The 16,607-nt window shown below is 47.0% G+C and overlaps 1 protein-coding gene across 1 annotated transcript; it reads left to right on the plus strand.

Moving 5' to 3' along the window:
• Positions 1–2,304: 2,304 nt before the first annotated feature.
• KCNJ1 (potassium inwardly rectifying channel subfamily J member 1) lies at positions 2,305–3,435 on the plus strand. The gene has a single exon (XM_056860631.1). The coding sequence runs from the start codon at positions 2,323–2,325 to the stop codon at positions 3,433–3,435; it is 1,113 nt and encodes a 370-aa protein (XP_056716609.1). The 5' UTR covers positions 2,305–2,322.
• Positions 3,436–16,607: the final 13,172 nt, after the last annotated feature.

The following is a 16,607-nucleotide window of genomic DNA, read 5'->3' on the forward strand; positions in this document are numbered from 1 at the left end:
GGTTGGCAACCCTAATTCCTAGTCTTTCCAATACTGCAGAACACCTGGCTAAGTTTGCTGCTACAAAATACCTTTGGAATCTGTGTGTGGTGTGTTAGGGTCGCAAACTTTGGGTTGGGAAATTCCTGGAGATTTGGGGGTGGAGCCTGGGGAGGACAGCATTTGGAGGGGAGGGATTTCAGTGGGGTATAATGCCATAGAGAGCCAGCGTGGTGTTGAGGTTAAGGTGTCGGACTAGGATCTGGGAACCACAGGTTCGAATCCCAACTCTGCCATAGAAACTTTGGGCCAGTCACATACTCTCAGCCTTGACCCTGGCAAGTATTTGGATGGGAGACCTCCAAGGAATACCAGGGGCGTGATGCCGAGGCAGGCAATGGTAAGCCACCTCTGAACATCTCTTGCCTTGAAAACCCTACGGGGTTGCCATAATTCAGCTGTGACTTGATGGCAAAAACAGTGCCATAGATTCCACCCTCCAAATCAGCCGTTTTCTACAGGGGAGCTGATGTCTGTCTTCTGGAGATCCGTTGTAATTATGGGAGATCTCCAGGTTCCACCTGGAGGGTGGCAACCCTTTGTGTATGTGTGTGCATTCCTATGTTTGTGTAAATTCTGGAAAATTACTGGGAAAGGTATGTTGCATGGGGAATGTTTTCTTTTTTGTTCCAACATGAGTTTGAACACGAACACATGAAATGAAGGTGAGGAAATAAAACTCGTGGGCTACTTGGAAGAATGACCTTGTTCCTGTTCCTCTGTTCATGCACCTGCTTAAAGTTTAACTGGAACCCCCCTGCCTCAGAAGAGCAGTCTAAAGTCAGAACAAGAATGACCGTAGGGCCTTTCTTGGTTGAATGGAAACGCGAGGGCCAGCCCAGCTGGAGGTTTGCTATTCCCATATGTTGCAAAATAATAAATTCTTGGTCATTTTCTTCTCTCCTAATCAGTCCTATATTTGAGGTTTTCCTTCTGTTGCAATTCTCAGAACATGAAAGAAAATATTAGAAGCCCTGTGAGCTTCTAATAAGTGTGTTTTAAAGCTTAGGATTTTTGTGTGTGTGTGAGGGTTCCCTTTTAAAGACAACATTCTTTACAGCTCACACCAGCGTCCTAATGCATAGAGTTGCCAACCTCCAGGTGGCACCTGGAGATCTCCCACTATTACAACTGATCTCCAGACAAACAAGATCCATTCCTCTGGAGAAAACGGCTGCTTGGAGGGTGGGATCTACCTGCTGAGGTCCCTCCCCTCTCAAAACCCCACCCTCCCCAGGCTCCACCCCCAAAATCTCCTGGTATTTCCCAACCCAGAGCTGGCAACCCTACCAATGCAGCATGGAGTATATCTGAAATATGAATAGAATTTTGTATGAAAGAAGGTTGTCCCATTTTCTCTAATGATGAAGAATGCAGCAAAAGTTTAATAAATTCCAAGCCATTAGAAATCAGTTCACCTGGAGAAAATGTCCACTTTGGCAATTGGACTCTATGGCATTGAAGTCCCTCCCCTCCCCAAACCCCGCCCTCCTCAGGCTCCACCCAAAAAACTCCCGCTGGTGTTGAAGAGGGACCTGGCAACCCTAGCGGAAGTCATACATGCATAGGGTTGCCAGGTCCCTTTTCACCACCGGCAGGAGGTTTTTGAGGTGGAGCCTGAGGAGGGTGGGGTTTGGGGAGGGGAGGGACTTCAGTGCCATAGAGTCCAATTGCCAAAGCAGCTGTTTTATCCAGATGATCTCTATTGGCTGGAGATCAGTTGTAATAGCAGGAGATCTCCAGCTACGACCTGGAGGTTGGCAGCCCTATACATGCATGTTACCTGTATTACCCGCTAAGTGACGAATACCTATTTCAGGAGGCAGGGGAGGGGGAAAAACAAACCAACATGCACAATGCAGTCACTGATCTTCTTTAATCTGTTCTAGCTCAGTTTCAAGACCATGTTAGCTGAATCCCAAATCAACTCCCTCCATTGTAAGTGTGGTAATCAAGTCTAGAGTTCTGCCCATTGCCAGATCTGTAAACCTCATGTGACCTTTTAATGACTTTTATTTTCTTCTGCACTCGAGTGGCAGATAAATCATTCATACTTAGTGACTCTCCGGGACAGTCATGAGGCCACATTTTTCATACTGAACAAAGTTAAGTACCACTATGGAATTCTCCCTTAGGCAGGTGCCCCTTTATTTCTTCATGCATCCACTGGAATCCCTTCCAAAGGGAATGAGATTTAAGCAAAGAGAAGAACAAAAAACTATTAGCAGCCCTAATGTTTATTCCATGTACTTTTGTTTTGTTCTCTCAGAGCGGCTGGTGAGAATGTTTAAATACTTCCGGAACCATTTCATCAGTCACTTAACAGAATGCAAAAGACAAAGGTCACGGTTGGTGTCTAAAGATGGAAGATGTAACATTGAGTTTGGGAACGTTGAAGAACAGTCGCGGTTTGTTTTCTTGGTTGACATCTGGACCACCATCCTGGACCTCAGGTGGAGGTACCAGATGACCATCTTTATTTCAGCCTTCTTAGGCAGCTGGTTCCTTTTTGGCCTACTGTGGTACATAGTGGCATATGTACATCAAGATTTGCCAGAGTTCAGCCCCTCTGTAAATCACACCCCATGTGTTGAAAACATCAACGGCTTGACTTCTGCTTTTCTGTTCTCCCTGGAGACCCAAGTCACTATTGGCTATGGCTTCAGGTGTGTTACAGAACAGTGCGGCATGGCGATTTTCCTACTGATCTTCCAATCTATTTTAGGAGTCATCATAAACTCTTTCATGTGTGGCGCTATCTTGGCCAAGATCTCCAGGCCCAAAAAGAGAGCAAAAACCATCACTTTCAGTAAGAATGCTGTTATCAGCAAGCGAGGCGGCAAACTGTGCCTTCTCATCAGGGTGGCCAACCTCAGGAAGAGCCTTTTGATTGGCAGCCATATCTACGGTAAGTTGCTGAAGACCACTGTCACACCAGAAGGAGAGACGATCATCTTAGATCAAGTCAGCGTGGACTTTATAGTTGATGCTGGCAATGAGAACTTATTCTTCATCTCTCCCTTGACAATCTACCATGTTATCGACAAGAACAGCCCCTTCTTTCATATGGCAGCAGACACAATCCTTCAACAGGACTTTGAGTTGGTGGTGTTCCTAGATGGGACTGTGGAATCTACTAGTGCCACCTGTCAAGTCAGGACGTCCTACTTAGCCGAGGAGGTACTGTGGGGCTACCGTTTTGCACCTATCGTCTCCAAGACCAAAGAAGGGAAGTACAGAGTAGATTTCCATAATTTCGGCAAAACGGTGGAAGTGGAAACTCCGCACTGTGCCTTTTGTCTCTACAATGAGAAAGATGCCAAAGTCAAAATGGGATATGACAACCTTGGCTTCCAACTTCAAGAGGTCAATGAAACCACTGACACAAAAATGTAACTTTGGGTGTTGGTGGGACTGGATATAGCTAGGGTGCCATGCTGAAATTAACATGATGAGTCGAACAAAGAACGGGGTTGTTTTGGGTACCAAAGCAGTTCTCCAAATCTAATGAAAACAGGATATACAGCAGCCATTTTTCTGGATGTTTCTGAACTACATTGTGTTTATTTTCACAGAATGTATTTTTTATATATATATTTGTGGAACTGTTACTTAAATCAGTTGACTGATATACAGAATACATTTTTTTAAAAAAAATGAAAAATCCAGAGATATAGGAACTAGTTTTGATAATATGCTAGCCAACAAGAAACTGTATGCAGCGGTAATGAAAAAGGAAAATTCAGTATTAGGAACTACAAGTGGGAACCTGCAAGGACTTCCAGGGGGCATTTCATTTCCCCCTCCCCACCATTTCCTCTTTCCCTTCCCCGAAAGCCCCCATAGCCTCTTCCCTTTTTGTGCTTCCTTCTCTCCTTCCTTCCCAACAGCCAACCTACCTTTATCTTCCCCTCTGTCTTCAGCTCTCCCCCCAGCAGCCTCTACCTAGAAAAAATATGGCCCGCTAGTGCAGTCCCTGCTGCTGGGCTAGGCCTTCTTGCATGACAGGGAACCCTCAAGGACTTGTGCGGGGGCATGTCACTTTCCCCTTTATCCCCTTCCTCACATTATTTCCCCTTTCCCTCCTCCTGGCAACTCCTATATCTTCTCCCCTTTCCCTGTAACAGAGAAAAAGACATCATGGAACCCGGAAAAGGACTATATCAAAGAGCTGGAGCACATTTTGAGGCCTTTTAGTTCAGAAAAAAATAGATAAGGCAAATCTAATTGTCCAGTAGCACCTTAGAGACCAACAAGTATAGTTGCCAGGTCCCTCTTCATCACCGGCGGAAGATTTTTGGGGCGGAGCCTGAGGAGGGCAGGTTTTGGGGAGGGGAGGGACTTCAGTGCCATAGAGCCCAATTGCCAAAGCAGCCATTTTCTCCAGGGGAACTGATCTCTATTGGCTGGAAATCAGTTGTAATAGCAGGAGATCTCCAGCTAATACCTGGGGGTTGGCAATCCCACCAACACGGGTTTCAGGGTATGAGCTTTTGAGAGTCAACGCTCCCTTTGTCAGACAGGAGTAGAGTAGAAATGGAGATCTGAGTCCTTTTATCCTAGTAGTCAGAAGGTGGGAGGAGTATTGGCAAAGAATGTAAAGGATGCAAAGGAACAGGGCATATTGTCTTCAGCCTGATTAGAGGGGAAATGCTTGGGGGAAGAACATCAGCAGATGCAGTGAGATAGGAATCCTATGTCCCTATTCAGCCCTGGGGGCCCCATGGTTCTCAATTTGTGAATTAACTCAGGTTCAGCAGTCTTGCCATTGTAATTTCCCCTTGATATTTCTTTCTTTGAGGACTGCTGCTCTTCAGGTCAGCAAATGGAATGACCTGGAAGATTAAAATGTTCTCCCACTGGTTTTTGAGTGTTGAGGTTTTTAATATACAAGGCAGAGCATGATACGGGTTTGTAAAATTATGAATGGCATGGGGGAAACATATATCTTTCCAAATAGCTAGCTGAGGTTGAGTTTCAGTGCTAACGAAAAATGATCACACTCCAGACTAAGCAAAACTGCAATTCTATTGGGATTTGCGCAGGTAACGGGAAGGCACCTTTGTGTTTAGATGGTCTTCCACCTTTGCAGAACGGGGGCTAGGACTGCCAACTAGACAGAAGGGAAAAATGAGTCCTGTCCCTTTAATAGAGGCCTGCTAGGATATTATTTACCAGGTAATGTTACTTCCCTGCATGGCATGAAAAGCTTCGCCTGCCCCTTTCCACACATCCAACTTCTATTCAAGGGACAGGGGATTTTTCTCCAGCTGGCAACCATACCGGGGACCTAGGGTTGTCAGATCCCTCTTTGCCACTGGTGGTAGGTTTTTGGGGCGGAGCCCGAGGAGGGTGGGGTTTGGGGAGGGGAGGGACTTCAATGCCATAGAGTCCAATTGCCAAAGCGGCCATTTTTCTCCAGGTGAACTGATCTCTATCGGCTGGAGATCAGTCGTAATAGCAGGAGATCCCCAGCTAGTACCTGGAGGCTGGCAACTATACGGGGACCCAACATTAATCCCAGGTGGCAGTATGGCACCAAGTGGGCTGTAAGTGCCCAGCAGGAAGTCACAGTCATGTGACAGGAAGGAGGAGGCTCTAAACTCACCTGTGCTAAAATGGTACCCTTTCCGCTGCTGCTGCTCTTAGCCATTATGCAAAGAGTCAGGAGACATGGAGCTGGTGCTCTTGGTATGCACAGTAGCAGCAGATCCTTCCAAAAACCAGCAAAAATGGCAGCTCTAGAGGTGTTCATCATGACAAATAGGATGAAGAGCTAGGGTTGCCAACTTCCAGGTGGTGGCTGGAGATCTCCTGCTATTACAACAGATCTCCAGGCGATAGAGATCAGTTCACCGGGAGAAAATGGCTGCTTCGGCAGTCGGACTTCCCTCCCTCTCCAAACCCTGCCCTCCTTAGACTCCACTCCCAAAATCTCCAACCTAGAGCTGACAACCCTACGAAGAGCGCTGAATCGTCTTCCTTCCTTGGGATTCCTGCCTTTAGAGCCCTGCTCTGATGTGTTCCCTCCAGCAAAGCCAGCAAGCAAAACGTTTTTTCTAAGTATGTACAAACGGAGGATTCTGTCAGGATGTTGAGAATTAAAACAGAATTAAAACAGAGGGAGCCATATTCAAAATGTGTGGGGAAAGGGGCAGGGATGCAAATGGCCGCATGGTCCGACAGGAAGGGAAGAGCCACGGTGCTGAAATTCGATCAATACCGCTGACTCGAGTTTTGCGTATTTAATCTATTTCACACACATAGCGCCGGAAAGGCAGGGTTCCTTCCTTACCTGCCATGGGTGTTTATCGTGACCACACCAATTAGATTAGTAAATCCCAGTAGAACTCTTTGAAAGTTTTTAAAAAGCACCCTACGCTTAAGGAGGAACCCACTGTATCATACAATTGCCTCACGGTCTCTTTTTATCCTTTTCCCAATCCCTTTTCCCCCATTGGAAGGGAAGTCTATGCCAGTTGCAGTTATACGTCAGTCGAAAGAGAGTCTTTCCCCCACAAATGAAGCAGCAATGAAAAAGCTATAATTAGCTGAAACAGATCCAATGAGAGGACAACGTTCGCATTTGGTGGCTTGTCTAGGGTTACCATTTTCCCCTAGGATGGCCAACCTCCAGGTACTAGCTGGAGATCTCCTACTATTACAACTGATTTCCAACCAATATAGATCAGTTCACCTGGAGAAAATGGCTGCTTGGCAATTGGACTCTATAGCATTGAAGTCCCTCCCCTCCCCAAACCCTGCCCTCCTCAGGCTCAGCCCCAAAAACCTCCCGCCGGTGGTGAAGGGGGACCTGGCAACCCTATTTTCCCTCCATGGGTAGAGGAACCCAACCAGCATACCCCTGCCAGCACTCAGTGGGGCAAGACGGCGGAAATGGTTTTACCATAGAGATCTAGAGGATTCCTAGAGCATTGTGTGATGCAGTGACGTCCCTTCCAGGTTTCCAGCTGGCAATGATGTTGCGGCATCATGAGACAACCTTCCCCCTTCTCTGCCCTCTCCATCAATAGTGTTGTCAACCTCCAGGTACTAGCTGGAGATCTCCAGCTATTACAACTGATCTCCAGCTGATAGAGATCAGTTCACCTGGAGAAAATGACCACTTTGGCAATTGGACTCTATGGCATTGAAGTCCCTCCCCTCCCCAAACCCCGCCCTCCTCAGGCTCCACCCCAGAAACCTCCCACCGGTGGAAAAGAGAGACCTGGCAACCCTACCCATCAACCATGCCACCGGAGACCTGTCTGTTAGCAGAGCCGGGGAAAGAAAAACCAACTCGAGGTGTAGACAAGCAGTTGGCAAAGTTTGCCCAAACAGCAGGGGATTGCAAGAAGCACTCACTACCTGTGGCCTTCCACTAGACCAGTGGTTCCCAACCTTTTTTTGACCAGGGACCACTAAGACTTTTTTCTTTGTTGCAGGGACCCCAAGGTTCAAAATAAAAATTCCTAGAATTTGAAAATAAACTTTAACCATAACTGTTAGTTAAACATTAAACTTAGAATAATATTTGAATATATTTTTAAATAGAGAACGTTTAATTGAAAATATTAATTTATTATGGGTTTATAACTTTGTTTCGCGGACCTTAATTTAGTTCTCGCGGACCCCTGGGGGTCCATGGACCCCTGGTTGGGAACCAGTGCACTAGACAAACACTTTTGGGACAGGTCCAGCTTCCAGGCAGAGAAGAAGCAGAACTCCAGACACAACCCCCCCCCCCATAAAAATCAAAGGAAGCTTTCAATAAGCTCTGAACAGTAGATAGCAAGCATTACAGCTCTCCCTAGAGGTCAAATGCAGAAAGCACCTCCTATAGCAGTTTTCACATTAATAAAACTGCTCGCAATGCTGTGCCTTCTCCATTGCTGTCCGCATGCGAGCCTGACCGTTTGACGTAAAGTGAATGTCCCTGCTGCCGCCCTGGAGCAAGCTGGCATCCAAGAGCAAGCAGGACCATGCTCCAGTATTCCAGACTCTTCAGTAGCAAAGACAATTGGTGTCAGTTCATCGGTTGCCTCTGCCTCCGCCTCTGCTGGTTGGGAGCAGTGCAAGTATCAATACTGGCCATGATGACTAAAGGGACCTCCATATCCAGAGGAACTGGAAGTAAACTTCTGAAGGTAACAGCATGGCTTTGGCCTGTATGCCTTCCTCAGGAATTTACCAACCCTGAGTTGGCAACCCTACCCCATAACTAACTAGGTACTAACTAGCTGGGGATCGCCTGCTATTACAACTTATCTCCGGCCGATAGAGATCAGTTCCCCTGGAGAAAATGGCCACTTTGGCAACTGGATTCTATGACATTGAAATCCCTCCCCTCCCCAAAACCACAGTCTTCTCAGGCTTCGCCCCAAAAACCTCCCACCGGTGGTGAAGAAGGACCTGGCGACCCTATCCGTGACTGGCTTCAGCTTGCCCTCTGGTCCGTATCTTTTGATATCAGATAGGAAGAGTTGTGCAAGGTTGCCAGTCTCATTTTGTGTAAGGGAAACAGGAGATTCTCCTGATGGAGGAAGGGGCTGCTATCTTGTCCCAACCCCCCCCCAATGCACCAGTGTTATGTAAGTACATCTTTTGAGGGAGTGGGTCGCTTGGGTGAGCTGGAGCTTAAGCCTAGTTTGCACAGGCCATTTATGCAGGGCTGTTCCCCCGCGGTCACTCGCACCGACTGCTTTGGTGTTTCGTTTTGATTATGCATGCCTTTTCCAACTTACAATCACCTTCCCTTCCTCTCCACACAACAGACACCTTGTGAGGTAGGTGGGGCTAGGAGAGTTCGGAGTAGGGTCGCCAGGTCCCTCTTCACCACTGGTGGGAGGTTTTCTGGGTGGAGCCTGAGGAGGGTGGGGTTTGGGGAGGGGAGGGACTTCAATGCCATAGAGTCCAATGGCCAAAGCGGCCATTTTCTCCAGGGGAACTGATCTCTATCGGCTGGAGATCAGTTGCAATAGCAGGAGATCTCCAGCAAGTACCTGGAGGTTGGCAACCCTAGTTCGGAGAGAACTGTGACTAGCCCAGGGTCACCCAGCAGGCTTCATGTGAAGGAGAGTTGAAACCAACCCGTTTCACCAGATTAGAGTCCGCCGCTCATGTGGAGGAGTGGGGAATCTAACCCGGTCCTTCAGATTACAGTCCACCATTCTTAATCACTACACCATGCTGCTTCACAGGGCTGTTGTACTTTTGCACCCTAAAAACATTGCAACAAGTGGTGCAAAATAAGAAGGAGCAATTCTAGCTAGCCTAGTAGTGCTGTTGTGAGCTGGAAAGAAAATACAGGGATGGCTAACTAGGACTCTAGGGACGAATCCAGCCCATGGGGTTCCTGCTGATTGCCGCAACAGGAAATGCCTGACAATCCCAGTGTGACGGTGGCAGATCAGGAGGGAGGCGATAGAGCCTTCCAGACAGAGCCCAACAGCTAGTGAATAATGAGTGGAATTTCCTCTTGCTCCAGCTCGGGCCTTTGTTAGCAGCCAGATAAAAGTCCCCGGTCAAGGAAGAAAGGTTATCAGGGGAAGGCAGCGTCCACCAAGGAGAGATCCTGTAGGAAATCTATTTCGGTGCCTGTCATCTCACAGCCATTAAGAGAAAGTTCAGTTGGGAGAATGAAAATAAATGTAATCTTCTAGAGCAGGCACAGCAGGGTAAGGCCTAATGACACCTTGCAGCAGTGAACAATTGCTCGATCCTTTCCTAGCATCGAACTTGTTATCTTGGCTGTTGTGTGTGCTGGGACAATTGGAAAGCAATGTTTTACAAGGCATAAGCTGGTCCCCCCTCCCGCTCCCAGCTTACAAGCAGAAAGCAAGATTGTCTAAGACTTTTTGGTGGTCCTGGAATCAGAAAGTGTGCTTTTTTAAATTAAAATGATTTTTCTTTTCAGTTTGGATTGGTTCCAGCAGGGCATTGTGTTGCAGGCTAGCTAGAATTGCTCCTTATTTTTTCACCTTGCTTGTTGCAATGTTTTTAGGGCCCAAAAGAACAACAGCCCTGTGAAGCAGATAGGGCTGCCAGCTCCAGGTGGGGAAATACCTGGAGATTTTGGGGGTGGAGCCTGAGGAGGGCGGGGTTTGGAGAGGGGAAGGACTTCAATGCCATAGAGTCCATTTGCCAAAGCAGCCATTTTCTCCAGGGAAACTGATCTCGGTTGGCCAGAGATCATTATAATAGTGGGAGATCGCCAGCCACCACCTGGAGGTTGGCAACCCTAATCCTAGCTATCCCAGCTCCTAGTCAGAAACTTTAACTGACTCTGAGAATTTTTTCTCCAATGCAATAATGTTGAGTAATGAACCCGGAATGCGAGCATATTCTCTTATCCTAAGTTAAGGTGGATGTTGGATTGCAGAATGGATCTTGGGTCTGACCCATCATGACAAGCACAGTCTTTACAGGAATTCTAGAGCTCTGCAAGCAGTTCTGTTTTCCTTGGGAGCAGGGATCCAAGGCAGAGAGGCAGTGAGCAAGAAGGACCACAAAGGGGTGCTACAGGATTGAATGAAGTGAGTGAATGACCACATTTTTACAAAAAGATGGCCGCCAGGGGGCACATCTGTACCCTTTTCAGAGACAAGTAGAAAGTTAGCTAAAGCTCTTTCTGTGTGTGTGTGTGTGTTTAAAGTGCTGTCAATTCACAGACAAGATATGATGACCCCTCTTGGAGGGGGGGGGGGTTCAAGGCAAGAAACATTCAGAGGTGCTTGGCTACTGCTTTCCTCTGCACAACAACCCTGGACTTCCTTCGTGGTCTCCCTCCCATCCAAATACTAACCAGGGCCAACCCCGGTTAGCTTCTAAAAGCTGATGAGATCAGGCTAGCTTGAGCCATCCAGGTCATCGAAAAGGTACAGAGCTGTATGAAAGAAACAAAGGAGGAGGGGAAATCTGTTTGTCACTTCTGGAATGCGTTGCACCATTTCAGCACCACGGTCTGTATATCACAAGTGAAAGCACTGCAGGATCAAACTGTTGGATCCAAATGGATGAAGAGGTCTAAGTACATGAACCAGAACATAAAAAGAGATGGGGCATTTCTCACCGTCTACAGGCATTCAGTTGTTGAGATGGCTCGTGGTTTGGGATTTTGCTTTGAATCAACATGGCTGCAGACTCTAATCTGGTGAACCAGGTTCTAAATAGAGTCTACACTTTGAACTGCCATTTCGCCCCCAGAGGAACTTTGTAGTTTGGACAACAGTTGTAATTCCAGAAGAACTCCAGGTTCAACTTGGAAGGAGGCCACCATAAAGTCACCCCAAAATAAGAAGAAGTAGCTTCCAGAGTAAAAGGTGGCCCTTTCATATAGATCTAGGCTCTCTTTTTCTGGAAATTCAGCCCCTGCTTTACTAGACTGCCCCCTGTGACTTCCATTTAGAGTTACCAACCTCCAGGTGGGGCCTGGAGATCGCCTGGGATTACAACTGATCCCCAGACAACAGAGGTCAGTTCTCCTGGAGAAAATGGCTGCTATTGGAGGGTGGACTCTATGACATTAGACTCCACTGAGGTCCTTGCCCTCTTCAACCCCCTTCCAGTTCCCCCCCTCCCCAAATCTCCTTGAATTTCCCAACCCATAGTTGTCCATTCCATGTTGCAGTGCAGTAAAGTGGTTAAGAGAGGTGGACGCTAATCTGGAGAACCGAGGTCAATTCCCCACTCCTCCACATGAGGTCTGCTGGCTGACCTTGGGCCAGTCACAGTTCTCTCGGAACTGTCTCAGCCCCACCTACTTCACAAGGTGCCTGTTGTGGGGAGAAGAAGGGACTGTGATTGTATGCTTTGAGACTCCTTAAGGTAGAGAAAAGTGGCGTATAAAAACCTACTCTTCTTCTACTCTTCTTCTTCAATCATCATAAAGAAACAGCATCTGAATCCTGCAGGAATGCTCCCTTTTCCTATCAGGCCTTCACTGCATGGCAGACCTCTATTATTGGGCTGCAATGACATTGCAAGTTCCTAGCGGGTGCAACGAATTCAACGCAGCATCTGGCCAACAGTTTCTTACGCCAACCGCTGCACCACAAACTTCCTGCAGTTCTTGTTTTCATAAATAGCCCGTTCCCTCTCATTCCCAGCATCATCCTTGTACAAAGCTGTAGTATTATGGCCATTCCAGCAAGTCACCGCTGACTTACAGCAACCCAGTGGGGTTTTCAAGGCAAGAGTCGTGCAGAGGTGGTTTGCCATTGCCTGCCACCATGTCACAGCCCTGGACTTCCTTGGTGGTCTCACATCCAAGTGCTAAACACTTCTGAGATCTGATGAGACTGGGCTAGCCTGTGCTATCTGGGTCAGAGTATTATGGCATGTGTGTAAAGTGCTATCAAGTCGCAGCCAACTTATGGTGACCCAGTAGGGTTTTCAAGGCAAGAGATGTTCAGAGGTGGTTTGCCATTGCCTTCCTCTGGTATTTCTTGGTGGTCTCCCATTGAAGTACTACTAACCAGGGCCGACCCTGCTTAGCTTCTGAGCTCTGACGTGATCAGGCTAGCCTGGGCCATCCCGGTCAGGGCATATAGGACCACCTTAGCAAAGCATCCCTGCAGTAAGCCTCTAGCACAGATATTTTTCTCAGCTGTCCCAGGTCTGCTTTCTAGCTCCCATTAGGCCCTTCCAAGGAGCTAAAGCTGCTATCTTTATATCCTGGAGTCCTGATCTTGCCTCATTGCCTGCAGCTGGAAGTTTGGCCTTTACACTCCTTTTAAGAAGGTGAGGCCTATAACTGGGGTAAACATGCTTAAGATCATCAGTTTGGGAGGGGAGAAATATCTGCTTTTTGTTCTTGCTACTGCATGCTGCCTTAGACATGCATGCTACTTAATGCACTTGAGTTTCCACCTTTATGCTGGGCAGCCATTTGCTGGCATGACCATACCTGCTGATGAGTCAAGTCCTCCCACAGAGGCTCTGTGTCTTTAATGTTTGCATGACAGGCAGAAATGTGATACAGATGCTTCCAGCAGAGACCTGTAGTGGTGTGGGGAGCCACACCTGTTGCATGTCTGTCTGTCCCCATGCAGTGCCTCTGTCAAGATACAAGGTAGCATCCTGGAAGAGTTTGCATTTTTTGGTTGCAACCACCAGCCCTCGCTGGAAAGAGAAGCAGCAACTCTTTCTGTACGTGGAGTGAGACCTACCCACAGCTTCTTTGGCAAAGCACCAATTGCTACCTGTTAAGGAAGTAAAAGAGCCTACGTAACTCAAGGAACTTTCCAAGGCGAAACTGCATTCAGCCAGAAAATAAATAATCCAAACAATTTTTATTTCCATGCACCAGGATCAATTGGTCAAGGCATCCAACGTTGGTTTGGCTGTGAAGGGGGAGGATAGAGAAAGGTGTGTAGAGATTAAGGGCATATAGCCAGTAAGGCCAAGAAATTGAGCAGCCCTGTGAGAGAATGGAATTAGGCAAACATTTTTGTCCAGTTCCTTTCCAGAACTGTAGCTTTCCCATTTGTTAGGGTGCATGTAGCTTGTCATCAGGACTGAGAAAAAACTCCACTTGCGGATGTTCCACAAACTCATTAGAAGATGCAGATTCCCTGTCCTCTTTTCCATCATGGAAAGACAATCCATCTTTTTTATACAGCAGCTGAACAGATGGTCGGGCAAGCTGTTTACAAGCCAAACAGCCTGTGATTTGGGAATTCCACAACTGCATTTCCATTTGTGTGTCGCATGATTTGCACAAGCATCTTTGCTGTATGTGTCAGAGAGAGAGCCATCAACAATCAATTATAAACAGAGTTACAGCTTTCTACTCCCAGTGACTTCAGTGGATTTAGAAGGGTTTAACTCTGTTTAGGGAGAGAGGGAGCTGGGCAGATTTTAGCCCTGGTGGCAGGCCAAGAGAAGACCCAACATGAGATGGATTGACTCAGTAAAAGGAAGCCATGGTCCTCAGTTTGCAAGACCTGAGCAAGGCTGTTAAGGATAGGACATTTTGGAGGTCATTAATTCATAGGTAATTCACAGTGGGTAGCCGTGTTAGTCTGTCTGCAGTAGTAGAAAAGGGCAAGAGTCCAGTAGCACCTTAAAGACTTAACAAAAATATTTTCTGGTAGGGTATGATCTTTCGTGAGCCACAGCTGTAGCTCCCAAAAGCTCATACCCTACCAGAAAATATTTTTGTTAGTCTTTAAGGTGCTTCTGGACTCTTGCCCTTTTCTATTAATTCATAGGGTTGCCATAAATCAGAAGTGATGTGACGGCACTTAACACACACACACACACAGCAGGGAAAGGACTGGGATTATGCCTGCGATTTTTCTTTACTTGGGCTAAAAGCACCCCAAGTTGTCCATTCCTGTCTGGGGGGAAAGTATGGCTGTTTATGCTTGTTAATTAGCGGCATGTTCCAGGCTGGATTGCCCTGCATATTTTTTTGAGTTCTTCGCTCAAAATGGGCGCTGAACCTTCATTTCAGGAGTCACAGGGAAGCTGGCGCATACCTGCTTCACATTTCTTAAAAGCCCCTTTAATGCAACCTTTTTATTTGCTCCGCCCCTGCCTCGAAGCATTCACTCAAGGTAGCATGAAGAATCACAGCTCTGGGTTAGCTATGCAAATGATGATTGCTAATGGCTATGCAAACGAAGGAATGAATGAGCAGGCGAGTGGGGGTGGTGGAATTTCTCCTCTTGCATTGGGACCATGAATAGTCATTTTAAAGGTTGGATTTAAAAAAGGAGCTTTGAGCGAGCATCAAAATCGACCCTGCATAAATTGCCTATGTGTGTGTGGGTGAGTTGTTGCTGCTTCTCCTCCCATCTTGCAGCATGTGTGGGGAGATCCAGGCTGCAATCCAAAGACCAGTTTCCTGGGAGAAAGCCCCAATGACTAAAAGAGGATCTACTTCTGAGTAGACCTACTTAGACTCACTCCCTGGTCACAGATTAACATAAAGTTCAGTTTGTTTCTAAGCAGGTCACTGAAAAAAAACCTGTCCCTAAAAAGTGTGTCCGGTTGTTCCAAGAAGAGGGTTGAGCTTTGTAGGGAACAACAAGCTGTAAAAATGGCCTACTTGTGTAGATTTAGCTTTCTACGAAATGGGCCATGAAGACACAACCACCTTTTGGAGATACCCTTGACCTAAATTGCCCAGGGTAGCCTGATCTCATCAGATCACAAAAGCTAAGCAGGGCCAGCCCTGGTTAGTACATGGATGGGAGGCCACCGAGGAAGTCCAGGCTTCCAACACAGAAGCAGGCAATGGAAAACCACCTCTGAACGTCTCTTGCCTACAAAACCCTACGAGGAGTCCCATAAGTCAGTAGCAACTTGACGCCACTTTCCACCACCAAATTGGATCCCAATTTTAAAAAAGATTAAAGCTTCTGGTGAAGGCATATTCTCTCTCTCCCTCTCTCTCTCTCTGATGAATTTGGCTGCTTTGCCCAGAAACAAAAGATGTGAATTTCTGAGTAAAAAATAATATTTACATGAGGTAGACGGTCATTTCCTTCCCCATCATAATGGCGGAAAATATTTCAAACCTCCCAGCTAACAACAGAAGCAAAGCTTGTGCTAAAGGAAGTCGGATCTGGCTGTTATCCCAGCTAGCAAGCATTCCACTCTTAGTGGCATCAGATCTGAAGGAATTGTTTAAACTGGTTAAGGGTACAATATACATTTAATATTTCCTCCCCTTTCTCCCCTTTACTAATGTGAAAGCAAGAAGGCGTTAAGACAGGAAAAGCCTTTACATTTTAAAAAGACCGCAGTTGCCAGGAAGTTCGTTGTCAGGCCTGGAAAAAAGCAATCCTTCAGTGTATAAATATTCGACTATGAGTCCACCGAGTCTCATATGTCGGTTCTGATTGTGACTAACGCTAGAGGTCTGGGGCGGTGGGGGATTATGTATTATTAAGGGCATATTCACCTGATCGTCTAGTGTGGTCGCTGTGAAATAAGCCATTTGTGTCCATAGTCAACTGGCTGGAAAAGGTATCTGACGAAGGGAGCTTTGATCCTCAAAAACCATAGGTCCTCAAATTTTTGTTGGCATCTATGGTGCTACTAAGATCCCCGTGGCGCAGAGTGATAAGCTGCAGTACTGCAGTCCAAGCTCTGCTCGTGACCTGAGTTCGATCCCAACGGAAGTTGGTTTCAGGTAGCCGGCTCAAGGTTGACTCAGCCTTCCATCCTTCCGAGGTTGGTCAAATGAGAACTCAGCTTGCTGGGGGTAAAGGGAAGACGACTGGGGAAGGCACTGGCAAACCACCCCGCAAACAAAGTCTGCCTCGAAAACGTTGGCATGTGGCATCACCCCATGGGTCAGGAATGACCCGGTGCTCGCACAGGGGACCTTTACCTTTTTTTTAAGGTGCTACTGGACTCGAATCTAAAGAAGAGTTGGTTTTTATACCCTGCTTTTCTCTACCACAAGGAGTATCAAAACGGCCTACAATCACCTTGCCTCCCCCACAAGACACCTTGTGAGGTAGGTGGGGCTGAGAGAGTTCGGAGAGTACTGTGACTGGCCCAAGGTCACCCAGTAGGCTTCATGTGGAGGAGTGGGGAATCTCTTCCAGGTT

This window comes from Euleptes europaea, chromosome 14 (assembly GCF_029931775.1).
Source record: "Euleptes europaea isolate rEulEur1 chromosome 14, rEulEur1.hap1, whole genome shotgun sequence".
Classification (NCBI taxonomy): domain Eukaryota; kingdom Metazoa; phylum Chordata; class Lepidosauria; order Squamata; family Sphaerodactylidae; genus Euleptes; species Euleptes europaea.